At 38.2% G+C, this 27,330-nt stretch overlaps 2 protein-coding genes across 6 annotated transcripts; one reads left to right on the top strand and one right to left on the bottom strand.

Moving 5' to 3' along the window:
- The first annotated feature begins 89 nt into the window (after window positions 1-89).
- Window positions 90-7,276, top strand: arpc4 (actin related protein 2/3 complex, subunit 4). Its single transcript, XM_034681047.1, has 6 exons — window positions 90-203; window positions 3,906-4,024; window positions 4,122-4,233; window positions 4,345-4,440; window positions 6,343-6,513; window positions 6,729-7,276. Exons 1-6 carry the CDS (start codon window positions 201-203, stop codon window positions 6,732-6,734), a joined length of 507 nt encoding a protein of 168 aa, XP_034536938.1. The 5' UTR covers window positions 90-200; the 3' UTR covers window positions 6,735-7,276.
- pfkfb4b (6-phosphofructo-2-kinase/fructose-2,6-biphosphatase 4b) lies at window positions 7,277-26,397 on the bottom strand. 5 transcript variants are annotated; one of them, XM_034681011.1, is made up of 14 exons: window positions 17,558-17,840; window positions 16,145-16,261; window positions 15,442-15,538; window positions 14,897-14,963; window positions 14,713-14,787; window positions 14,561-14,617; window positions 11,913-12,034; window positions 11,626-11,833; window positions 11,367-11,513; window positions 11,174-11,278; window positions 10,934-11,063; window positions 10,742-10,804; window positions 10,473-10,537; window positions 7,277-8,405 (listed from the first exon to the last, which is right to left on the bottom strand). In XM_034681011.1, the coding sequence occupies exons 1-14, from the start codon at window positions 17,667-17,669 to the stop codon at window positions 8,346-8,348; spliced, it is 1,425 nt and encodes a 474-aa protein (XP_034536902.1). In that variant the 5' UTR covers window positions 17,670-17,840; the 3' UTR covers window positions 7,277-8,345. The 5 variants fall into 5 exon arrangements, with proteins under 5 accessions (XP_034536902.1, XP_034536922.1, XP_034536908.1 ...); XM_034681031.1 differs by lacking the exon at window positions 17,558-17,840 and adding an exon at window positions 26,038-26,397 and having other exon boundaries at window positions 7,337-8,405; XM_034681017.1 differs by lacking the exon at window positions 7,277-8,405 and adding an exon at window positions 8,878-10,283 and having other exon boundaries at window positions 17,558-17,764.
- Between the last annotated feature and the right edge of the window lie 933 nt (window positions 26,398-27,330).

Here is a 27,330-nt window from a genome sequence, read left to right as displayed (position 1 = left end):
GGAGGGTTAAAGTAAATCCGTTTCACCAATTCCACATTTTTATATAAATAAATCAATGTTTTCATCCAGGTATAGAGCTAAGATTGTATGGTATAGAGAGAGATTTTGCAGTCTCGGAGTTTAGTTCCGGTTTGTTCACGGAAGCAACTCTGACAAGTGAAGCTACTTCCGCCTTTAGCCGACGCTCATCATACAGAGCAATGGTAAGAGAGTCAAATATTTCATAACAACTTGCTAGTTTATCAACTCCATTTACGTTATCTTTCATTAAACATATAAATATTTCCTGGCATTACACAGTATCCAGAAGGAAGACGCGGCTCCGTGTTTTAAGCTCGTAGGTAGCTCGTTAGCTAACAGGCTGACGTTAGCTTGTCTGTTTCTTGCCGACAGAAATATCAGAAATGGAGATTTTTCGTTTTGGTTTCCTGGGACACACGTCGTGGTTTCAGATATAATAATGGTATTGCTACATGTGAAGTGTGTCAAAGCACTGTAAGAACATATTATAGTCATTAAGTATCGTTTAAAGAGAACTGCAGTGATGAATAAAGAAGGAAACATCTGTTGAGCTAGCTTGCTGCTGCCACTGATGCAAACTGCATTCATGTTAGTACGTCCGATGAAGTTCCTGCTACACCCTCAAGACATGCTTCATATTTCATGTTGGGAATCATGTTTTAGTCAAATGAGAATTGAGTCTGCCGAGTTGTGTTATCATACAACGTGAATACTAGTATCAGGTGAACTTCCTCTGCTGGTAGCAGCTGTACGTCAGCTGATGAAATGGATGAACCAGTTAATCATGTGGTGGGGTGCACTTTTTATTTCTCAACAGCACGTCAGCACATTATTGCCTTTCTGCCTCTAGTTTTTATTTATTTAATCCAAAGTGATATACATATGTCACGGACACCATGGAGTCCAGCAGCCTCATTTAGATGAAGAGGTATATCTATCATGAGATCTATCTATAGATTGTAAGATTATTTTATTGTTTTTTAAATCTCTTAATGGTCTTGGCCCTTCTTATCTATCAGATTTATCAGATATGAGCCAGTGAGAGCCCTCAGGTCTTCAGGTAGTGGACTTTTAATGGTACCAAAAGTAAGAACTAAGACCCATGGTGAGGCAGCTTTTTATTATCACGGCCCACGCCTGTGGAAAACCCTACCTGAAGATCTGAGAGCTGCACAGAGCATAAATATTCTTAAAAGCAAACTCAAGACCGACCTTTTTATGATGACATGACATGATATTAGCTGTCAATAAAAGATAGGCCAGAGTTCTTAGAGGGATGGTGATGTTCGCATGCACACAGTCACAAGCACAGAAGAAAAATGTTTTCTTTCTTTTCTTTTGCTGCAAGAATAAATTACATTAATATTTGACAGTTTGTGACAAACATGACACAAACCAGAAATATATATGCAGACAAGAGAAAAGAGAGGAAAAAAAACCCTACCTTTTTAGTCTTGCTTTTAACTGAGCTTTATTCTTAACAGTTTATTTATTTATTCATTTATTATCTACTTCAAATTTGAGTCACTTCTACTTTATTTATTTATGTACTTGTTTATTTATTTTAAGTATAGCATCTTATGTTATTTTAATGGTTTAATATTTTAGTGTTTTATTATCTTAGAAATGTATTTTATTTTGGTGAGTTTAATTTTCTGTGTTGAGTTTTAACATTTTATTTTACCTCCAGTGTTTCCTCATTAAGATATCATGAGAGCGTTTCCTCAGTTAGTTCAGCAACTCATTTTCTATTTTCTATTTATTTGTTTTATTTTTATTGATTTTATTACTATTGTTGCATATATTGTGTTCTTAACCTTAGGATTGTGGGGTGGGTTTGGGGTCAGGGCTGGGGTGGGATCTTTTTTTAAAATTTATTCCATTTTAGTTTGTTTTTATGTACAACACTTTGTGTTACAATGCCATTGTATGAAAAGTGCTTTATAAATAAAGTCTGATTGATTGATGAAGACCTAAACAAAAAGATCACAAGGCTGACATTCAACCAGAAGTGTCAAAAGTATTCACATTCATTACTTAAGTAGAAGTTTAAATACTAGGGTTTAAAAAGACTTCTGTAGAAGTTGAAGTATCAACTCAAGCTTTTTACTCCAGTAAAAGTGTAAAAGTAGGGGAGAACGGGGTTGGTTGTCACACTTTTTACTGTTTTGATGATTGCTCATCATCAAAACATCTTTCAGTAGTCATTCCTACATTAAATTGAAGCTTAAGGTGTTGGCTTGAAATGTGTATCCCTCTCATTTTCCAACTCATGGTAACAAAGAGGCAATTAACTATCAAAGACACTCTGACACATTGTGACAACCAACCCCATCACAGGGATGGTTGTCACACACTATTGGGGTTGGTTGTCACACACTATGGGGTTGGTTGTCACACTATGGGGTTGGTTGTCACACACTATGGGGATGGTAGTCACACACTACGGGGTTGGTTGTCACACACTATGGGGATGGTAGTCACACACTACGGGGTTGGTTGTCACACACTATGGGGATGGTAGTCACACACTATGGGGTTGGTTGTCACACACTACGGGGTTGGTTGTCACACACTACGGGGTTGGTTGTCACACACTATGGGGTTGGTTGTCACACACTACGGGGTTGGTTGTCACACACTATGGGGTTGGTTGTCACAATGGTATTTCAATGGGAAAAAATCTTTTTAAAAAAAAGGCAAGAAGGCAGAACTAAATTTGAAAGTTTAATTGCACTGACAAGTGATAGGCCTTCATAACTTAATGCATTTTAACATAAAATGATCAAGGAACATGAACAGGAAACACATCTCTAGGCCAGCCTATATAACAACATAAAGAACAGCACAAATAGGCCGAACAATAATGGCCGACTCAACTAGGCTACATGCAGTCACTGTCTGAGTTAGAGTGATGGTAAATGTAGGGTCTGCGCACTCCAACTTATTTCACCATGCATGATTTTACCAACATAGGGGTTGGTTGTTATAAGTGACAACCAACCCCAAAGAGAATGTGACGACCAACCCCAACTGGAATTTTTTGCTAGCATCAAGGCTAACAACCATCGAACAAGTAGTTAGCTAGCTAATAAAAATCTAAACTATAGCTTTCCCCTCACACTTTGTAAGGGTAACACTTGTTCTGTTATAAACCCATCGTTTCAAAGCCTAGAAGAAAAACACTGAGGAGCTGAATATTTACAATTTGACATGAAAAACATAAAAAGTTCTCTCACCTCAAGTTCAGCTGTCTGACAACCAACCCTGTTCTCCCCTACTGGTTTCAAAACTACTTTAAAGTATCAAAGTAAAAGTAATTTAAGGGAAAAAATGTCATTTAGGACAAAAGCTTAGGCTGCGCCACATGGGCCCAAAAAACCATGTCTCTAAAGGCCATAATGACTATAATGTTATATTAATATGTTAATGTATCATGTTTATACTTCTCATCCAACCACAATCAAATTCACTCTGTCTGGATGGTGAGATTTATCTGGATATGTTTTTGTTTTTTAGTTTTTTTGTGTGTTTTTTTTAACAATGACAAGCCGGAGTGAAAACAAGCAGAAGTGAAACAGGAGTAATGAGGCTATTTTTAAAATGTAAGGAGTAGAAACATAATTACTCCAGTAAAGTAAAGATACTCCAAATTTCTACTTAAGTAAGGTAACAAAGTATTTGTACTTCATTACTTGACGCCTCTGCATTGAACCCAGTCAGTGGCTTTGCTGTATAATGTTAGAAGGTGAAGTGAAACCAGGGAGCATTTTGAATATCTGGGAACCTCTTATGGTCCAGTCTCATCAGCAACTGCCTGCAGACCCAGACATTCTTCATAAGAAAAATAATCTAATTCTCTAATTCTTGCTTTCCTACATCAGACAGCAACCTTACGTCCTTATCTCAATGCGGTGCGTGCCACTCTGCAGGCCGCCCTCTGCCTGGAGAATTTCTCCTCACAAGTGGTCGAGAGACACAACAAGCCAGAGGTGGAAGTGCGGTAAGACAGTCTCTGCGACTTTGAGTGTGACTTTGAGCCACTTAGAACGGTGCATTATCTCTAACACCTTTGTTTGTTTGTCATTTTCAACTTTAAGGAGTAGTAAAGAGCTGCTCCTCCAGCCGGTCATCATCAGCCGCAATGATAAGGAGAAAGTTCTAATCGAGGGCTCCATTAACTCTGTCAGAGTTAGCATTGCAGTCAAGCAGGTTGTTTAGGCTGTTGTACATGATCAACAATTTGATATCAATGAGGTTATTATAGCAATCCGAACTATATCTGTTATTCTGACTACCTTTTTAATAATATGCTTTTTACAGGCAGATGAGATTGAGAAAATTTTGTGCCATAAATTCATGCGTTTCATGATGATGAGGGCAGAGAACTTCTTCATCCTGAGGAGGAAACCTGTTGAGGTAAGTTGGCTTTAAAATAAGTAATATATAGTATTAATACAATCTTGGAAAATGTCCCCGAAACCCAGATGAGCACTGATTTATTGGTAATATGAAATAAAAGTGAAGCCAGATAAACATAACTTTAGGTGCATTTTGACCAAGAGTTCTGGGGTCTTTTAGCCCCCAGATTGTGCAAATCAGGCCAGTGACGTATGGAGAAAAAAAATTGATATTAAATAATTATTTTGAAATCTTAATAAAAAACTAAACTAGTATGCATTCCCAGGAACTCCCTCTGTGTTTCAACAACTGTGTTAACTCCACAAACACCGTTACGTTCAACTGAAAGTCCCAGGATCTTTGAAAAGTACTACCCCCCAAGCAGGGGCTTTTCAGGGGGGAGATTATCTACCCCTGAACTAAATTTAGACTCTGGTTCCTCCGGTCGAAACGCACGTAGTTCAGGGGTAAAGTCCCTAGTTCTGGGGTAAAGTTCCTGCATTGGAAAAACGCCTTTTAAGTATCACTCTATATTTCAGCTTGAACAGTCACACACATAGACTGTAAATCAGGCATGTCCAAAGTACGGCCCAAGGTCCATTTATTTATGGCCCCAAGCTTCCATCTTAAATTGTGTTATTTATAGCACAGAAATTAATCACCTTCTGAATCATCTGTACATTTGCCGTTTCTTTCAAGCGCACAAACAAAACTAAAGTCAATCCAGAATTGTCTCAAAAAGCTTCATATGGACTACCTCTCTAAAGCCAAAGTACTGGGAATTCTGCAAGACAGCAATAAAGAAGAAACACAAGAACTCTTAAAGTTGACAGGTTTTTCAAATGAATGTCTTTATCATGATGTGAAAATGTTCTTGATGAACACTAAAAGTTCAGAAGACACAAAAGAGGACACAAGACAAGATCAAAATTATGAAATTGTGCAGAAAAGGCAAAATTAGGTGAATAAAAAATGTTCAGAACTCAGGAAAATAATGATTTTGTTCTAAAATGTTGTCTGCTGGTCAGAAAAGTCTTAACAACATGAAAAAGAAGTGTGATGAAATCCAGATTGTGATCCTGCCATAGGAAAATAATTCCCCACACCCAACCTGTCTGACCTCAACAACAGAGCCATCACACGCAGAGCACGCACTATAACACTGGACCCCCAACACCCCCTCTACTCAGTCTTCACACTACTCCCCTCCGGTCGCAGGTACAGATCCCCTTACTGTAGGCGAGCCCGGTTTGGCAGAAGCTTCGTCCCATCAGCCATAGCACTGCTAAACAGAATGCCACTGTAATGTGTCCGGTGTGTTTATATGTGTCCGGTGTGTTTATATGTGTCCGGTGTGTTTATATGTGTTTATATGTGTGCATATTTGTGTCCAGTGTGTTCATATGTGTTCGGTGTGTTTTATATGTGCCCAGTGTGTGCATATGTGTCTGGTGTGTATATTTGTGGGATGCGGGGCACCATTGCTGTGAGGCTGGGCGGATGTTTATTGGTTATTGTGTTCATACATGTATTCCTGTACAGACGGTGGCAACAAATCTCCTTATTAAGGACAAATAAAGATCTATCTATCTATCTATGATACAATATTTTTTCCCACATCGCCCGACCCTAATGAAAAACGTTTTCCCCCAGAAGAAGATAACGTTTGCTAATCTTTACATGGCTTGTGGAGAACTGAGGACTTCCTAGTTACTGTTTTATTGAGAAAACATTTAAAATAATGGTTAATAAATAGATATTTATATAACTTTTAGGATTTCAAAGTCTCAGTAGGAGCCACTGGCCCTGAGTAATTCTGACAACATCATATGTGGCCCTCTTTGAAAAAAGTTTGGACACCCCTGCTGTAAATAAATGGTCACACATTAAAACAAGATGGCTAACATGCATCTTTTGCAGGGCTATGACATCAGCTTTCTCATCACCAACTTCCACACGGAGCAGATGTACAAACATAAACTGGTGGATTTTGTGATTCATTTCATGGAGGAAATTGACAAAGAGATTAGTGAAATGAAGCTGTCCGTCAATGCCAGGGCTCGTATTGTTGCTGAAGAGTTCCTCAAAAATGTAAGTTGTACTTCCCTACAATATTTGTCTCAATATTCACATTTTTTAAATTTGCATTTGTACACAAGGGGCATTGATTCAGTCGTGCATTATTGCTTTTTTTAGTGTTTGAATGTTTTTTTAATGTTGGATGCATTAAGTAAACATTAATGCCATTCTCCTAGTCTTTGAGATGTACTGTAGCTTAGTTGTGTTTTTTCTTTTTGCCCTTGCAGTTCTGAGAGAGAAAACCATGGAATACATTCCTTTTGCGATTTCAGCCGACAGTGTGGGTCGCTCACCTCGCAGGTCAGAGAGAAGAAAAAACAGGATAAGAAAAGAAAAGATGAGAAAAAATAGACGTGCAGTAAACATTCACATGCTGATGGGATTTGCCCTTAAAACTAAAATTCCCCTTTGCTCCAAAGTATTGATATTTGTACATAATAAATGATCACAACACACATTCATTTCTGCCTTCAAAACATCCAAGAAATTCAGGGCAGGTCCTGTTTTAAAAGATTTTTGTTATCAATACTAATGAGCACAGGGTAATATGGAATTTTTAAATTTATTTAAATGTTTTTTTTAATATATATTATATGCACATACATTAAGTGAAGTATTTTTGTTATGGCAGATTTGAAACCATGAGGGCAATCAATTGGTGCATGTTTCCTGTCTTAGTATACAGAGTGAACCCTATTGTAAATGGAAATAATGAGAATAAATATTCATGCTGGCTTGTTATACTTGTGAAGATAAATAAAGAATATTCTTTGTATTTAGTGGAATTCATTTTTTTAATCCATGTGGTGTTATAGAGCACAAACCACAGCTCTGCTTCTCCCCCACACATCAATATTTATTGATATTTGACACAAACAAGACATTTGAAATCTTGTTTTTAGAACAGTAATATACAATGTAAAATGTCGCAAAAATGGTCCTCGAAAAAAGATGTCACAGCATATATTACATGTTGATTACTCACATCAAACAAACATGCAGGACAGTTTTCACAGTAATGTTAAAACTCTCACAGGCGTTCATTTTAACCATCGATCATGAATCCAACTCCGTCTTGTGAAGTGCACGACATACAACTGAAGGTCTCAACATTTGACTTCATCTATTAAACAAACTGGTCCACCATAAGGATTGTATAGTAAGAGCCTCATCTCAACATTTGTGATTGCAGGACAGACGCTACATTCTAGAGAACAAATGTCAGCTGCATGTTATGCTGCCTGTTTACCCTTTAGCTGTGTAAGAAACTGATCTTCATATCTGGAATGTTAGAGATGTTCACTGAGAAGGGACACAGCACATTTAAAGCAAGGAAAAACAGTTTAAAAATACAATGTTCATTTGTGTTGTGTATTTTAAAATATTAAAGTCAGGGGTTTAAAGACTTTGATTAAGACCCTTTTAACAAAGTACTCAGTCTCCACAGTTTTCCACAGGGCTATGATACTTATTTTGTAAAAATAAAAACATTTTCAGAAACACTGGAAGCATATGAAAATTTACACAATGATTTTTACAGTAGGTATTAAATATAGTCAAGGGCATAGAAGCTAAATGTTTACATAGTTAACAGTAGACACATATAAAAAATATTGGCATGTTCCTTTAGTTTTCCTCGCTGGGAGTCAAGCTAGAGAAGCAGTACAGTAATGATCACACAGAACACAGTTATAAAAATGAAAAACATTAAGTGAAAGTGCTTACAGTAAGAGTCTGGGAAGACACTCAATTCTTTGGACCAGTGAATTGAACAGCACCTTTTTCCCATAATGCTGTTTGTGGGTCCAAACTTGGTCTTGGCTGGAACAGGAAGTTGCAGGAACTCAGAAGTGAGCGGGGACCGTTCCCAGAGCGTCTTCTGTGGTGCGCCGCACATTCACATTCTGAAACAGGGATAAGAAGGCATAGTTATTGTGGAACAATACTTATCTGTCCTGTATATAGTTTGTTCATGGAATGATCCTCTGGTATTCATATTCTCATTAATAGACAAATGAACTTGGAGGATTTTGTCCAATGGAAGCAGACTTTTCTAATATAATCAGATTTTCAGTTTGAAAATTCAGTTGTACAATTTTTTCCCCAAAAATATATTTATGAAAGGTAGACTTCTAAGTGAGTTAAACCCTGCTCACAAGTGCCTTTGAACCACAGCAATATTAAATTATTGACCTTGAACATACACACTTTACTATATATTACAGATGAATAATAATTTAGGCTTTATTAAAAAAAAATGACTAGCATGCACCAACCTACCCAAATCTCTAAATCTAAGGACTTTATGAGCATTGTATCAGAGCAGGTTGACCCATTAAACAATCAATGATGTTATTACTAATGAAGTAACAGGAGCAGGAGAGGGATTCTTTTAATATGGATTTTATATTGACAAGTTATTAGGAAAACACAAAAAAAACCAGAACACAATAGTTACATTTGATCAAATAATTTAAGCATGTGTTGGCCAACAAAAAGTGACCAGTATTGGAGATGTTTCTATAATAAAAAGTGCACATCCATGATTGAGTGATGCTCCAGTGAAATGTTCTCATGTTTTATGGGGATTTCATTGCAGATGATTCCTTCACATTTAGACAGTAAATAAAGGTGTGGATAGAGACAAAAATACAACTGGAATAAAAATCACACTATCAATTTACATTCAGCAAATGTATAATGAGTTGTCATGTATTTGTCAAAAAATACTTGTAAACATAGATATAAAAACCTTAATTATATAACATACATGTTAATGGGTTCATGTTCATACAAAACACAGTTTTAGTGTCATTAATTAGCAAAAAAAAAAGGAGTAATGTTTAATTCTTCATGGTTCTATAGACAGTTAGAAAAATGTCAATGTTTTATGTGCTTGACTTCATGTGAAGTCTTATGTATTCTGGCACTCACACACATAAACATCAACACAGCAGAGTGATTTGTCCTGAAATGGAATTCCAGTTATGAAGTTCCTACAAAACGGAGGAGAGCATAGTGTCCTGTCCGCACTGAAACTTTCAAAAACAAATGTATAAAGTGACAACACAAGCAAACACAGAAAACGTCTTCACTCCTTTGAGAACAAACAAACACTGGAAAGTGACAAAAACAACACCACTTCCAGAAAGAAACATTGTTACACAACAGAAACTTTAAGGAACATTAAAAGTGATTAAATTGCCAGTACACAGCAGGGACACATTACTTGATAATCGATCCTCAAGAAATGATTTTTTCTGTTTAACATTCTGACTGAATGATTACTAAATTATTTGAGATGGTCCCTGTTACTCTATTATTAGCCTTTTAACAATTTAACAATTTGATTCTACAATATGCAATGTTAAAAAAAAGACCAAATGAAACTGGATGTCTTGTTATTCTCAACACTTCTCTATTTGTTTCTATTCTATTCACTTTGCATCATTTTTGTAAACACTCAAAATATGATTTTTTTTTTCATGTGCGTTTTCTGCATCTTTCAGTCACTGCAGGCACTGCAGGAAAATACCTAAGAGTAAAAAAATGAACAATATTTCTGCTCCCACTGAGGGACAAAAAGGATCAAAGAGAAAAAAAGTCAGGATGGAGGTAGGAGTGTCAATGCTAAGTGACGTCACAGTTTTCCTGGTTGCTGTCAGGGATCACAGGTGGAAGCAGACTGAATACGGCTCCCTTTGCCATCTGTGAAAGATCTACTTTCTCTGTGCAGTAAGAAGAGAGGGATGGATCAGTACCTACTGCTAGTACTTAACACTCTGGAAGACAAAGTATATGCCTGTGTCCAGAAATCAAAGAAACACACACACACACATATTTTCCAGTGAAGTGGTTACTGAGGGTTTTCCTCCTAGTCATAGACAAGTCGGAAAAAGAACATGATTTGAATTCTAGTTGTCAGTGTCGTCTGCTGAGAGATGTTTCAGTGTGCTCCGAGGGATACCTACCTCTGGTTTGTCTCTTTGTGTGTTCACAGAGTCCACTCCTAAATACACAGACTCCACTTTACACCCTGAAAAACAGCACAACATGAATCATTTATTTACACTAGACTGCAATTACCAGGGCGTTTGTTTGTTGTTGTTTTTTAATCAAAGGACAATTATCTTGGTAAGTTTAAGTCAATAATATGGTTTCGTTATTTGGTTAACTTAGAACGGAGGAATGATAATTGTCAATCTTACATGTCACATAATAATCCTCTAAAATGACTCACCATAAGCCATCGGGATCAACTTCAACACAGTGTGCAAAGGACACGTAAGATAAGGCAACTCATCTGTGGAGGCAGAGACACAAAGTCCTTAAAAAATACTGTTTTTCATATAATTTGACAAAAACACAAAATAAAACATACAAGAAAATGTCAGACACACACAAAATATTATGGGCTGTACATCCTTCACACCTGCAGTTTTGTCCAAGAAATATGCAAGCAGGCAGCGCATGACTGCTTGGTGACAAACAACCAGAACGTTCTCCTGCCTCTCCAGCTCCATGATCACAGGCTCCAAACGCTGCACAAGGTCTTCATAAGACTGATGGGGGAAATCACCACATTGTCAAATAATGTCCAAGAAGCTGACATAATAAGTTAACTTCTTAAAAAGTATTTAGAATGACTTATTGGGAAGAATCAGGCTCTCACCTCTCCTTTAGGGTAGCGATAGCGGTACTTGTCCTGGTCTCTCAGTGCAAACTCCAGGGGGTAATGCTGCTGGATTTCCTCGTACATCATTTCCTCACACACACCCTTTGTAAAAGGAGAGAAGTTTTAAAGTTGGGTTAGCAAAAGTCTTTTTAAAAGGTATTCCTTCTTATGAATGTAGTAATCAACCTACAGCATCGATTTCATTGAGAGACTTCCACTGTTCATACGGGACTCCAAGGTTCTCTGCTGTCTGGATCGTTCTCTTCATCTGGCTCGTCCACACTTTCAGATCCTTGATGTTCTGTTCCTGGATGAATTTCCTCAGACTTTTGGCAAACTAGGATGAAAGACACCGTTATAGAAGCATAATATAAATCTGTCCATAAAAAAAATAAAATGTATATACATATCTGCTCGATGATATTCAAACTTCCTGCACACAAACACACCTCTTTTCCTCGAGCTGACAATCCAGAGTCTCCTCCGATCCGCCCCTTGATGTTGAGGTCACTCTCCCCATGGCGACATAAGTAGATTGAGCGAGGTGTGATATGGATGTTCATCAAGTAGTAGACGATCCGGCTCTGGATGTGGTCCATGACATGGTTTACTAGGTAACGTCTGCCCACATCCATGATCTTTATGTAGGACAGATCCCTGCAGCAAGAAAGCCATGTTTACCATGAGATCTTGAAAGGGGTTACTCTAGCCTGAGTCTTTTTATATGTATCCTCACCTGTCAAGAACCTCATCCAGAGGCTGGTAGGAGGACTCATAACACTTGATCCTCTTCATGAAGTCTTCAATGGCCTTTTCTGTGTCACAGTGGATGTAGTCTGGGCTGCCAAGCTTCACTTGCTACAAAGAGAGGAAACATAGAGAGGATATGAGCAGGACAAATGAAGGATGCTGTCTGACATGATATAAGCCTTAAACATTAAAGGTGACATATCATGCAAAATCGACTTTTTAATGGTTCTCTACCTGAAATATGTGTCCCTGGCATGTCTACAACCCCCCCGAAAATGAAAAAAATACATTCTGCCCCTGTTGTGATTTCTCCACCTTTCTGTAAATGTGTGCTGAAACGAGCCGTTTCAGTTTTCAGTGTTTTTCATACGTCACAACCAAGCATGCCGGATACGGCCCTGGTGGTGAGGCTTTCAGCAGTGTGACTGCCCCCTGGTGGCTGGCTGCAGTATAGGTCAAAAAATCCGTCTCGCAGTCAAACTTTAAAAAATAAATACACGTCGTACGAATGTTTCTCACATCCGTATGCTGTGGTGATATGTGGTTAGTATTTGACTGCTTTGTGTCCAAGGCCTCTTTTTTCTGAAAAGTTTCTTTTTCGTTAGTTATTAGAGTTTAAAAAACGGGGTTTTACTTCCGGGTTTCCTTTGATTCACAGCCGCCGTAGAACGAAACTTCAAAGGACACACAGCGTCTTGTGACGTTACGCTGTAGGGCGGAGCTTATTACAGTGGCTTCACAGGCTCTGGCTGCACAATGGCTGCGCCCAGGAGAGGGATTTTTTGGCTTCAGAACTGTACAACGGGAAGAGGCGGAGCAACGCTGTCCATTTTTATTTACAGTCTATGGTCACAACGCCATCCGGTCTGAAACTGAAGAGCTCGGAGCTTGTTCAGCCCATAGACTGTATAAAATACAACTCAACCCCTCCTCTGTTTTTCATTACCTGCACACGTGTGCTAACAAGGAGCCTAGGAGGGAGGTATGCTAGTTGTAGGCTGTCTTAATAAACACAAAGGTCGGTTTTGCTCCCCACGTCTGCAGATTTGAAGATCCAGTGGATGATTTTTATTTTTCATGGGAAAGTGCTAGCGCTAGTTAGCATAGCCACATAGCTACATGTTCGTAGCTGTGTACCAAGACACACGTCAACATACTGACAAATAAAACAACAAGAAACACAAAATCTTTGACAAATCCTTCAGAAAGGTCCTGCTGCAGGCGCCTCTCCATCAGGATCAGATTCTGGATCAAATTCAGAGGGTTGAAGTAACGTGGGTCTGTGAGCAGCCGTGTATATTCAGCCAACATTAGATCAACATGATGGAGAGCCGAGGCCACATCCACTTCCTGAGGGGGCGTGGTCAGAGAGCTCATTCACGATTTAAAGGCACAGACACAAAAAACAGCCTGTTCTGAATAGGGCTGAAAAAGAGGGATTTACAGGCATGCCAAAATCTGATTTCAAAGTGTTTTTTTGAGCATAAACTTCAAAGACATGTTTTGGGGACCTCTTAGACCAATATATTTTGATGAAAAAGAGCATAATATGTCACCTTTAAAACATTTACGGCGGGCAGTCCGGCTAATAACCAGTAGGATCTCACAGTCCCTCTTTTGTATGTTGTTATGGATCAGTTTGAGCCTGTATCACTCCCCTCACTGGCCACTGTGGTTAAGCATCTGCGGCCTACGAACTGTCCCTCAGACAGCATCCCCTCTCGCCTTTTTAAAGAGGTGTTCAGTACGGTGGGCTCTGTTATTGTCTTATTTATTCATTCCTGTTCCAGTTGCTCTCAAACATGTGGTTGTGCAGCCTCTGATCAAAAAGAAAAATCTGGACCCCTCTGTGCTGTCCAACTTCAGGCCAATCTCTAAGCTACCATTTGTGTCAAACATTTTAGAGGAAGTGGTTTTTATTTTTAGTTTAGTTTTTATTCAGCTTAAGTCATTCTTGGTGGCGAATGATATCTACGAGAAATTCCAATCTGACTTTAAACCCCGCCATAGCACAGAAACAGCTTTATTACGTGTTTTGAATGATCTGCTGTTAACTGTTGACTCAGGAAACCCTGCCATGCTTGTGATCCTTGACTAAACAGCTGCCTTTGACACTGTGTAGATCATGGGATCCTCTTGGCACGACTGGAGCAATGGGTGGGCAGGAGTATTACAGGCTCTGCCCTCTCTTGGTTCCAGTCCTATCTCTCTGAGTGGAGCTTCTCTGTGCAGCTAGGTGAATTCACCTCATCCTCAGCACCTCTCACCTCTGGGGTCCCCCAAGGCTCCATCCTCGGGTCGATTCTTTTCTTGCTTTATATGCTGCCATTGGGGTCAATTTTCAAGAAATATAATATTTCCTTTAAATGTTATGCCGATGATGTTCAGATCTACCTGCCTTTAAGCTTGTTTGTTTCAATCGTAAAATAAAGACCAAAATCTAGTCAGATAAAGCCTTTGCGTTGCCCAATATTCAGTACATCGCAGGGGTTTAGGCCCACTTCTGAAACTGCAATGGCTAGTTATCACAACACAGAATGACTCAAATCTAATTGTATCTTTCAGCATACATCTTTAGTTCCTTTTAAATCATTTGATATTTCACCATCTACTGAAGAAAGAGACCAAACTTACCACTATATTTTGCGCAATGACATCTGGGTCCTCACACAATGACTCTACAAAAAACACCTAGATTGACACGAAAAACAAAAGAGTCAAACAATGAGGTCATGTAGTTGAGGGGGCTGGTTAAATTCAACTAAACTTTTCCTTAACCAACTTACCTTGTACCCGTTCTGCTCAGCAAACTTTACGATGTCACCTCTTCTTTCTCTTGTTGTGTTAGTTGCATCAAACACCTGAAACAGCATGATGAAAACACTCTTCATGCAGCCCTAATGTGTAGTATTTGTATTGATGTTAGCACCATTTGCTATGTAGAACACAGACACAGCATCACAGACTCACCGCCACCTGGCCTCCTTCTACACTCAGGTACTGTCGGACATCATTAAGAGCTGCCATGGCGCACTGACTGTGGAAACAGGGCAGGGCAAAAAATTTAGATTACAATTGTAAAAATCTAATTTGAAAAATAAAAATATTGCATGGAAATATCTATGTGTGAATGACTGAAAACTAATTAAGTCAAAGTTAAATCTGAAAGTAAATCTGATCTTTCACAAACTCCAAATCTGACAGAAAATGAAGTCAATATCAATTAATATTCACTGATCATTTCTTAGGCTGTTGAGTTGAAAATGATTCAGGACATAAAAATCTGAATTTCTTTAACCCTATAACATTTTCTAAAAGGCTTATCTTACATAAAATATTACACTTAGTTGATGCCGTGCTTTTGTTTCATAAATTGCTCTGATAAAACTGTACTACTCTGTAATTACTTTGTGTAGAATATATCAGGGGAATTAACTTTGTGGACCAAAAACCATCAGACTGTCTCATTATCGTTTGTAGCACACCGTCAGATGGTTATGTCGGTTGAGACTTACCGCCTGATTTTTAAGCCTTCTTCATTATCTGGACGGAAGAATTCAAAGGACTTGTAGATCTTCAGACACTCCCTGCGATACTGGCCGACATTGAACTCTGTCACACATGACAAAATGTGCAGTTAGGCTTTCGGGGAACCTGATCTGTTCTAAGTCATACATTTGCTTACAATCTCCTAATCATATGTCACTAAGAATTTTAAAAAAAAGTGATTGTTTATTTTAAATAGTGGTTGCAAAAGAACAAAAACAAACAGAGTTAAAATAAACTATGTGCCCATGTATGATTTCATAATTCAAAGAAATGGTAAAAGCATTAAAGACTTTGTAGAGGGAGTGTGTTACCTAAGGTCTGAAACCCTGTATGGGTTTTTTTCAGGGTAAGGACTAATGTGATGTATCGACTCTAAAGATCTTTGCTGTGTTTGTAATTCTTAAACTGTACTGTTATTATTATTTTAATACAATGTATGGACAGTCATTTTTAAAGGCAAGCTCCTAATTTTTAAGTGTAACAGTTAAACTTGGTATCATCTAGGATCTGATGTGTATATATTATGGTTGTGTTTGTTCTTGTTTGCTGGTATTCCTACTAGTCTCTGAAAAAGTAATAAAAGAGTGGCAATTTCAAAGATTGTTATTACTCCTCCTTAAAAGTACTATGTAAATATTTATGTAGCTGTGATAGGGCTGAAGCTGTTACCTTTGGTTGGCACACCTATCCAGTTTAGGTAGCGTGTCAGCTTCTTTGAGATATAAGTCTTCCCTCTGGCTGGGAGTCCGACAGTCACGATGACGGTCGGGCAGTTTGTCATACAAACTGAGAGAGAGGATGAGAGAGAGGGAGAGGGAGAGGGAGAGAGAGAGAGAGAGAGAGAGAGAGAGAGAGAGAGAGAGAGTAAATCAAACAGCTAAAAACAGTGGATGGACTGAAAACTGAAGATATTATGTTTTATTTCATTTCAAATAATTAACCTCTTTGAGACTTTGTTCATGAATATCTGAACAGAAGCATCAAAATTATAGATTCTACAAATGTAATTTATTTACCCCAATATTCTATGAGTGTGAAATGTTTTAATTTCTGTTAATTTAAAAATCTTGGACTCCGAGTGCTACAAGTTGTTATAGACAAAGAAAAAAAGACATTGACAACCCATTTATCTCTGCAGGACACCACCCTCCTCACTCCTTCCAGTTTTCCGCTGCAAATAACTGGAATCACCTGCAACAATCGCTAAAGCTGACCTCTCTCATTCCACTCGCCACTTTCAAAAACTTAATACACCCCATAACTCAACATCACTGCACTTGCTTTTTAATTGCTTTTAAGTAGTTCACTGCTGTCATATTTTTGTATTGTATTGTTCTGTCTCTAGGTTTCTCTGTATGTTCTCTCTGTTTTTTGTTTTGTCTTTTATTTATTGTCATGCCACCTGTGTTGCCTTCTCGCCCAGGTTGTTATTGCAAATGAGAATTTGTTCTCAATTAACTCACCTGGTTAAATAAAGGTTAGATAAAAAAAAAAAAAAACACATGGCACACACATCACACAAAGGTTTAGGAACGATGACCCAAGTCATATTCCTGGTGTAAATATGACTGTGCACTAGGTACTCAGTGACCACAGATGAAGTGTGCAAAGCCAGATACAGGGCTGATCGAGCTGCAGGCTCTGGTGATGGTAGAGCTTGACTCAGCAATAAACAGCAGGGGGGGAAAACCAGCTGCTCAATCTCACATCCAAACTGAGGGGGGTTAACAGCATCAGACGTATGGGAGTGCTGGTCCTCGCCTTTCAGTCATGTGTGTCTCATAAGTTTATCTCCACGAGCGAGCAGTTAACTCCCCATGTGCGGTTCAATTCTACCTCATGGACGTGAAATTAGGAAGGATGAAACAGATCGCATGACGCATCACTGCCAAACAGCAGAGACAGGGGATGCACTTTAACAGTGCGCAAAATCAAAAACAAGTCAGATGACGGATTGTCAATACATTCATGACTGGTTGAAATGAAGTAAACACATTCAAAGAAAAGAAAAAAAAAGGCATCATGAGAAGTCCTGCAGCAGCTCCCACCCTTTGCGGGACCTGCCGGTCAGCTGCCTCTTACCCCGTCTCTGAGCAATGTGCCCGTTTCTGCAGGGCATCCAGATCTTCCTTAGCGGATTCTGCGTGAGCTCCCGCGGGTAAGTCTCCAACCTGAACTCTTCGTTGTCTAACATATTGGATGTGGGATCATTAATGTTATCCACCTAGAGCGAAAGTGAGGTGGTGGGCTCTGTCACTGGCGGTCTGATACAGCAGGCTGCAGGGGGATGGATGATACTTCTATCAGCTGAGAAACAGCAGTTTCTTATTACCGTAATAACTCGAGACAGTGCGCACCAGAAAGTGAGGGAGCAAAACAAGGAGCCGGGTACAGGATGTGACTTTGCTTAGCAAGCAGGTCCACCGTGTTATTTTTACACGGTTGGCATTTTCAGAGATGTGGTAGTTTCCCGTCAAAGCGTTGGTCTGACTTTTTGTCAGTTTATTATTACATTCTCACTAAAAGCCTACTAGGTGACAGGGGATATCAAAGGCTAGACCTATAACCATAAAGATTAATAGAAAATCATTTAAATATAGAACCACAAGCTCGGATTTGAAGAATCCGAAATAAAACAGAACTATTTAAAGTGTAATGGATTAAGGGAACCTTATTATGCAAACCATTAAATAAACAAATGCAGCAATATTCACAAAAGAGGGGAGCAGGAACTGGTGGGTTTATTATTGTTTCATTTTACATAAATGAAAAGTGGCATAAATAAAAACAAACTCTCTAAAGTGGTATAAATAAAAACAAACTCTCTAGAGTGATATAAATAAAAACAAACTCTCTAAAGTGGTATAAATAAAAACAAACTCTCTAAAGTGGCATAAATAAAAACAAACTCTCTAAAGTGGTATGAATAAAAACAAACTCTCTAAAGTGATATAAATAAAAACAAACTCTCTAAAGTGGTATAAATAAAAACAAACTCTCTAAAGTGGCATAAATAAAAACAAACTCTCTAAAGTGGTATAAATAAAAACAAACTCTCTAAAGTGGTATAAATAAAAACAAACTCTCTAAAGTGGCATAAATAAAAACAAACTCTCTAAAGTGGCATAAATAAAAACAAACTCTCTAAAGTGATATAAATAAAAACAAACTCTCTAAAGTGGCATAAATAAAAACAAACTCTCTAAAGTGGCATAAATAAAAACAAACTCTCTAAAGTGGTATAAATAAAAACAAACTCTCTAAAGTGGCATAAATAAAAACAAACTCTCTAAAGTGGCATAAATAAAAACAAACTCTCTAAAGTGGCATAAATAAAAACAAACTCTCTAAAGTGGTATAAATAAAAACAAACTCTCTAAAGTGGCATAAATAAAAACAAACTCTCTAAAGTGGCATAAATAAAAACAAACTCTCTCAAGTGGCATGAATAAAAACAAACTCTCTAAAGTGGCATAAATAAAAACAAACGCTCTAAAGTGGCATGAATAAAAACAAACTCTCTCAAGTGGCATGAATAAAAACAAACTCTCTAAAGTGGTTTAATAAAAACAAACTCTCTCAAGTGGCATGAATAAAAACAAACTCTCTAAAGTGGTTTAATAAAAACAAACTCTCTAAAGTGGCATGAATAAAAACAAACTCTCTAAAGTGGCATGAATAAAAACAAACTCTCTAAAGTGGCATAAATAAAAACAAACGCTCTTTGTCGCTGGAGCTTTAAAAACAACTCCTAGAATCCACCTCATTCTTATCTCGAAACTACTTTCCACGAAAGCGCTTTTCGGAGTGGTACCGTAATGATGAGACAAGAGAGCAAGAAATTCGAGGAAAAGGCAGATGTTTGAAGAAATACAAGCGTTCACATGCAGCACTCATGGGCAGTGAATGCAACAGAGACCTGAACCAATCAGAAACGAAATGAGAGGAACCGCAGCCAATAGGGGAGGAGGCCCTGGGATACGGAGGGCGTGCTGTCTGCTGGGAGCTCAGAGAAACATCATCACGAAACATACTGGAGCCTCAAGACTGCACGACCCAGCCACGAGCCCAAAGAGCCCATCACACAGCCAGAGAGGTGAAAGTTAAAGGCAACATGAAACCATAGACTGTATAATAAAGCATGAAACACACAAGCATGAAACACACGCATGAAACACACAGGCATGAAACACACAGGCACCACAGGATATCCTGCATGTGGTGATGTCCATACATCTTTGGTTTTTAACCAGCTGCTATTAAAAGGGGAAAAATACAAAACCTTATTCTCACAAATATTAAAGATAAATTCCACTAATACTGTCATATACAACCATCAAATATGTTTTGAATTAAAATAAATCTATTGAGATCAACAAATATGAAATGATTCTATCATCAGATAATCAGCTTATTGCAAATGATTAGGTGACCAATAATTATGGGGCGCTGTTTGTAAAGTTGTGCACACCGAAAATAACATCAACATTTCTCCACATTTAGCTCCAAAACGTCATAAAAAATGTAGAGGGAATTTTTTTTAAATCACTTTTTTTTAAATCACATTTACAGGAATATTTTTTGATCTTCTTTACGTTTAATTTTGTTGTGAAAAATATATTAAGTTAAAATCATTGTTAAATCCAAATGCTAAATATACATCAAAATGTTCAGTCTTAATCTAAATGTTAAATATAAATATAAATATAAATATGAAATATAAATTTAAATATTGAATATAAATCTGAATGTTAAATGTTGCTCCACGATCCTAAATATTTAGCTGATATGCAAATTCACACAGCCGCCTAGCGGAAATACCAAAATAAAAAGCTTCATAAAGAGATACAGACTTAGCCGCCCTGAGGGGGTAGGTTTCAGACCAGATGATGGACATCTCGCTTCAGAAACAGCCTTTATTGGACTGTCTTCATGGAAAATAATCACATTGCCTGATAAAGTTGACTGTTAAAAGACAACAGGATGAGGTTTATGTTGAAAACAGTACTTTTGTATGTATAGGACAAGAGATAAGAGGTATTGTTTTGTCCACAAGGGGTCGCCAGAATCGAGACAAAACAAAAGTTTCTCACAGCAGCTTTAATATATTGTATATATATATTAGTTATTTTCAGTGTGCACAACTTTACAAATGGTGTCCCATAAATAAGCTACATGAATTGATTATAAATAGCTCCTTTTAAAAAAATACTAATTTAATTTGGTTTGTGACCTTCTATGTCAAAACGAAGCCAGATATTTTGAGATCTCACATTGCCCTCATGGAAATCAATATGGGTTTGCATAGAAGTCCTTGTTTTATATGACCAGCAGTTCAAAACCAAAAACATACAGCTAAATACACAGAGGAGCAGGTATTTTTTAATTTGGAATAAATGTTTTACAAAGTTAAACTACCAATAAAACATTTCTCAATTTAGAGCAGATCATCAAACATGTTAATTGTCTCTTGAGGTTTTAAGTGGAAGTTACAGCACAGGTGCCTCAGTTCAATTTCACCTATTTGTCGGCAGCAGTGTGAAGTTATAATATATATTTGTACATATTTGTTATTGCAGCAGTGTTTCTTGTAGCAACATTGCAAACAAAATCTCCTGAGTTACTATCTATACACAACTGATCTAGGTTTCACTTCAATTGAGGACTGTATTCTGATTCCTGTCACATTTAAAACACCCTGAGGTGTTCTGAATCCTCTTGCATTGAGTGGTTTTGCATTCTCAGGCTTAGACTTGATGTAGTTTTACAGTTATGTCACCAGGTGGCACTGTGCACTCACTTTAAAACACCATGTTATGAATTCACAACAGTCTAGACATCAGAGACAAAGATGTGTCAGACTGACTGGTTTGTTAACACTCAGCACCTACTGTGACGGTAAACACGTCCTGAGGTCAGCAGCCGGGCACTGTCATCATGTCAAAAGCGACTGATCCCATCAGCAAGACACCACACTTCACAGCTACTAACATTAATCCCCTGTAATCTCACCTGACAACATGTTAACAGGTGCTACAGTTTTCTGAACAACATGCATGTAAACATACAATTAATACAAAATATACCACAACACCTACATCAAAATCTATCTTAAAAACAGAGAAATCATTTGGATACATGAGAAAGAATATTATTGTATATAAAGACTCAAAATAAACAACATATTTCTCTCAAGCACCTCTGTTCTTTAACATAGGATTAAATGGAGCTTCTGATTTATTTTTTCCGTATTAAAAGCATTTTGTCCTGTCGGGAAGGTTGCCCTTTCATATCATATACTTTCTTTCTCTGGACAGCATTTCTTTTTAATCAGTTTGTTTACTGCACATAAGCCAGTTCATAGTCCTACCTGTATTCACCTTAATCCTAGGAGCTTAAAAAAGATATATTAACTCTGTTTTGAATCAAGATTTTGTTTGTGTTGTTCCCAACAAGTTGATGCAAGGTTAAAGTCCCTCTAGTGCAAACAGGTTTCACTGTCTCATGTATTCTGCATTAACTGTAATACTGACTGGCCTAGAAGAAAGACTCATTGATCTGTTAGGCTTGTAATGTTCGCATGTACGGTCTAGCCCAGGGGTTCCCAAACTTTTAAGCACACAACCCCTGAAATGGAGGTGCCAAAGACTCATGACCCCCTACTGTCCCTCGAAGTGATTTAATGTGGCTTCATTTAGCTGGTCTGCAGAAAATTAGCCTACCTATATGAGCATGTGGCTGTGTTCTTAAATTGTTACTATAAAATAACTTCTGCACTTTATTTGATCAAATTGCTTGTATTTTATAATTTAATGTTTGTTGTTGTTGTTATCCGTCTGTTTTGTTTACTATGACGTATGTTGCTGCCTCTCTTGGCCAGGTCACCCTTGTGAAAGAGGACTCGATCTCAATGGGTCTTTTATCTGGATAAATAAAGGTTAAATAAAAATAAATGAATAAATGTGTATGTGTTTCCTGTGCTGTTATGAATTAATCTACAGCTACTGATGCTTTTGATAATTCTGGTAACAAAGAAAGGCAGAAAACTCATTACATTTTCTAATTTCAAGGTTTTTTTTTAAGTTTAGCTACTATTTTTGTGGATATGTTTTTACTGTAAATGGGTAAAATGTACTATTATTAGATAACTTTTGTCATTCAACTTTTTTTATTGCTTTTTTTCTGGATCTCTGTGTTCACCACAAGTTAACAAATTATACATAAGTAGTACAAAACCAACAAAGAGAAGAAACAAATCCAAAGAAATCCCCCCCAAAATTAATATTAATAGTAATAATAAAGAAATAATAAAAATTAACAGTAAAAACAGAAAAGGAAGATAGAAATAAGAAAACAAGGTCAATAAACAAAAATAAATAATAATGCATATTTTTAGATAACTTCAAAAAAATTCTGGAAGACATCTCACGACCCCCCAGGAACCCCTGGTCTAGGCAATAATACAACCATTATTACCACTGGAGCAAATTCAGGTGTTTTAAAGATTTTAGGACCATACCTTTTGTTCTGTTTACCTACTTAACCACAGAGCCAACATTATTACACCAGTCTGTTTGATATTTACATGAAGTTGCAGCTACCCCCCGTTTTGCTGCAATAACAGCCTCCAACACTAATAAGGCATTTAACACAAGTTGTAAGCCTGACTGGAGAAATGGATTTGGATTTCAACTCTCATGTTGGCATAAGGTTTTGTTCACAGTTGGCATTCAAACTCAACCAAAAGGTGTTAGACTGGTCTGACTGAGTTCTAGCCTCTGTATCAGGCCAGTCCACGGCCAACAAACCTTGCAATCACATGAGAATGTCACAAAACAAGCCAGTGTTTAGTTTGTCTTTTCTGGGCAATTACAGAAACATAGCTCTATAACTGCAACTTTGGACTCTGCACAAGAGCCACTATCCCTCTGTAGAAAATGTTTCCTCTGATGACTGTATTATTCATGTTTCCAGATGATTATACACATATGAAAACATATTTAGAAATATTTTACTTAATTTCTGCCATTCCCTCTGCCACCACCTACAGCACATACACAAGGATCATTGTGTGAAAAAAAATCTGATGACTGGAAGAACAAGGTGAAACCCAAAAACCTGTATTTCACAAAGATAATGGCCATATAAGACAAGCAGAACCCTGGAGACCAGAGAGTTATTTTAGCAGTTTGGCTGCACAAATAAGGTTAACATTACTCAATCTGTTTTGAACTAAATTAGATCTGATCAACTATAATTACATGACTAATCAGCACTAATTTGTATCCAGTGTAATCCCGAATTTGTCTAAAGCTTGTTATTGTGTTACATGCTGCAGGGTGACAGATGAAGCGGTTTTCACTAAGCCCAATGAAGCAGGATTGATAGATTCATGTCTCCCTTGTACATAAATGTTGCTACATTTGAAATCATCAACGATACAAAACTAACAATCCTGAAATGAAATGCTCACAGATGCAAAAACATCTGCTAGATGAGTGAACTGCGCAGGCGTACAAGTACCGCATAGACACCCCTCACACACACGTAGGCTACAGCTCTGCCTGAAGCCTATAATGAGATTCTGAGTAAGCGGGTGAACTTTCCCCCAGATAGAGAGCAGACACAGGGAGGGAGGGAGCTGCAGTGAGCAAGCGAAGAGGAGCGACTCAGTGAACATGGATGAGATGGACAGATTTATCCAGAGGTGGGATCTGACAAAGATTTGCAAACAAAAAAACAGCAAAAAAGAATCATACAGTATAAATACATTTTGAAAACAAGGGGACTAGATAGGGCAAATTTACTGCAGCTTCATCTTCGAGGCAGCCTCTCAGGCACGTAGATAAATATCCTGCAGGGTGTACAGCCACTGTGGACGAGTGCATGTGAGGATATAATCCATGCTGAGTCTGCTGCACCCACAGAAGCAGATCTGTCCCTGTCTGCTGTTATATACACATGCGCTCTTGAGACAATGCTTTTACAACCAGTGTCTTCTTAACATCATATTCATAACACTTTGGCATATGTATATCAACTATTATCACCTCACCAAATAGCTAAAGCACAAAGTAGCTGTTTGCATCTCTTTAAATAGATAAATGAGCCTCCACAATAGGCAAGTATGTAACTTTCTAGCATGTTTTTCCTGTTTTTTCGGCGTAGCCCCACCTCTCTGTGTGTTGGCAGATAGTCAGCCAGCAGAGCACATCTCCTACTCAGTAGCAGCAGCACAGCCTGAGCTCTGTTCATCCCTTGTGCATCTGCCACACCAGCTCGGCTGCAGACCTTTAAACAGCTGTGACCATATTCATACAAGAAACAGAGGTGAATCCCTCTCTCCCGATTTAAACCCTCTACAAGACTTTGTTTGAGTTTGTCCTCCCTGCAAGGCATCTGTCATCAAGTCAGCACTTTTTACAAACCCTCCAGGCTAAATGACCAGAATTGCATAATATCATGTTCTCATGACGAATGAGCCACTGGATTATAGGTGAAACTATTTTAAGTAGTGGTACAGATGCCATTCATATGAACATAATCCTTTTATATATGAGAAGTATTCACAGTTGAACCTCAAATACAGTTGGAATAGAACAGGCTTGATTTACAGCATGCAAAAGTAAACAGTTATAGGTTCAGTGACTGAAATACTTTAGAGCAACATAGAAATACATAACACAAGGCAGAACCCGTCAGACCAGGGTTATTGGAACCAAATTAACACTGAGCTCTGTTCCCCAGTCCCATCAACAGACACATATTTGAAAATGAGGAGGGTGTCTGATTTAAGTGTTACTTAAAAGTGGCAGCAATTTACATCTGAGATATAACAAATCAATCTAATGCCTTTCTATTTTATGTCATAGCAAATTACAGTACAAAGCAAGGTCTACAGTCTGCTTTGAAAACAACACTGTTGTTGTTTTACTTCATACCCAAAACATATTGATGCAGGGCCTGCAGGGAAAGTTGACCATTGATTTTGAGTGTCCCCTCTCCTTCCAACACAGCATGGGTCACAGACAGTGTTCTTCTATCTCTATTATATGGTATGAGCAGTCCATACCATAATCAGATGGGCTCTATAACCCAATACAGATCGACCTGTGACTAGTTGAATTCAATGTTATTATGTTTCACACCTCTCAGACACAGTCGGTGACTGTTTACAACCCACAAACTGTCAGCCCACCAGCTAGCTTACTGCTAGCTAACCAGCAGCTGCAGCCAAGCTAAGCAGCAGAAAGAAAGAGGCTAATGTTTTCAACTATGGCATTCTTAGCTTTTGCAAAGTGAAAAACTATCTCTCTATTTTAGGAAACCTGAAACATCCAGTTTCCCACACATTTCAGGGCTGTGTGGCGCAGTGTGTCCCCTCTCTCCTCCGTATGTAAAGCCCCTGTCAGCTCGGAAACGTGCCTACGTGACACAGAGTTGTTTACTTCATCCCAGCTGCTTTGTAGCACTCACTGCTGCACACAATGTCACAACACTTGAGAGTGCCAAGAAAACAAACACTGAATGATAACAAAAATGAGCGAATGTTTGCAACCTACCTGCCCTGTCCCGCGTGTGTCTCGGGCGGCACGAGCCCCTCATGGTCCCGGTTTAACGCCTCTTCTTCCCCGCGCGGAGGAGTGTGAGTCCTTTACGGTCCTTCCAGCCGCTCAGGCAGCAATGAATGAACCGAGCGAGCTGAGACACTCAGCCCACTATCACGTCTACTCGCACGTGCCAACACGCAAACCCATTTGTTTTTTTTTCTTCGTGTTTGTTTATCAAAAGGCACTTGTTATGGTTTAGCATATACTTTTATAGTTAACTGTCCTCCTCACTAAATAGATATAAGCTGTTGTATGTGCCTACAAAGGTGCATTTCGACCAAGAGTTCTGGGACCTTTTAGACTCCCCCAGAACTACTTTCCCCGGATCTAAAAGGTTCCTCTGCCCCCATTGTTATCTGCGTTTCGACCTCCGGCTGAAGTCCCAGGTAAGGCGTTTTTCAACCGCAGGAACTTTACCCCAGAACAAGGGACTTTACCCATAGGAAAATAAATTTAGAGAGGAGATCTCAAAAGTGTTTCATTTATGTCTCCTAGACAACAATGAGATCTGTTTGAAAGCAAAATGAGACTATAGCTTATTTCTCCTGTTTCTCATTCTTGCCTCCAGAAAAAAGCTGCAAAAAGTCTCAGCTTAGTCTCCCTTTCAGTTCAAAAGGAGATCTGGTCAAAATCTGAAATGATTCTCAGGTATTTCTCAAGTGTTGTGACTCCTTTTGAGCTCAGGTGGAGAAATCAGGGAGCTCTCTCAATTGTCTCAATCTAACCTCATCCATTTGTTTTTGTCAGACTCAGTTTTTGTGTCTCAAGTTGAGCTCAGATGGAGCAAAGAAAGAGCCTTAGCTCATCTTTTCATGAACATTTATAGTGCCCTGCAAAATTAAGATTTCAATGCAATTGTCAACAAACTTACAATTCTCATTAAAACATTTGAACCACTTGCAAGATCAGATATTTAGATGTCAAATGATCTCTTCTTTGACTTCACAATATGGTCATTCCTTTACAAGTCTGTTTGGAACAAAACAACTTCACAAAGATTTAGCGTGTTTGAGAGAAATTGCAAAAGATAGAGATTTCATACCAGCTATGACAGACCATTTATTTAAAATATGGGCCGCAAAAGGGCTGACCAGATTTATCCAGATTATTACAATTAAACACAACTGCTTCAAATCCTTGACTCCTGCTCTTCTGTTCTGTCCTGTCATGTTTTACTTGTCTTTGAAGCTTTTTAACCTTGTGTTTGTTTCTGTCATTACTGTTATCCCTGACTCTTTACCCCTC

Source organism: Notolabrus celidotus, chromosome 1, assembly GCF_009762535.1.
Source record: "Notolabrus celidotus isolate fNotCel1 chromosome 1, fNotCel1.pri, whole genome shotgun sequence".
NCBI lineage: Eukaryota > Metazoa > Chordata > Actinopteri > Labriformes > Labridae > Notolabrus > Notolabrus celidotus.
Note: the sequence above shows the minus strand (reverse complement) of the source record. Positions and strands in the feature narration are given on the sequence as shown.

Excerpts from the sequence above, each read along its gene's own strand:
- pfkfb4b (XM_034681011.1), bottom strand. The coding sequence starts at position 17,669 with ATGTTAGACAACGAAGAGTTCAGGTTGGAGACTTACCCGCGGGAGCTC. Across the intron at positions 15,539-16,144 it reads GATAGGTGTGCCAACCAAAG|AGTTCAATGTCGGCCAGTAT; the intron begins GTAACAGCTTCA and ends CATGTGTGACAG. Across the intron at positions 10,538-10,741 it reads GTTGATCCCGATGGCTTATG|GGTGTAAAGTGGAGTCTGTG; the intron begins GTGAGTCATTTT and ends GCTGTTTTTCAG.
- arpc4 (XM_034681047.1), top strand. Across the intron at positions 4,025-4,121 it reads AAGCCAGAGGTGGAAGTGCG|GAGTAGTAAAGAGCTGCTCC; the intron begins GTAAGACAGTCT and ends TTCAACTTTAAG. Across the intron at positions 4,441-6,342 it reads TGAGGAGGAAACCTGTTGAG|GGCTATGACATCAGCTTTCT; the intron begins GTAAGTTGGCTT and ends CATCTTTTGCAG.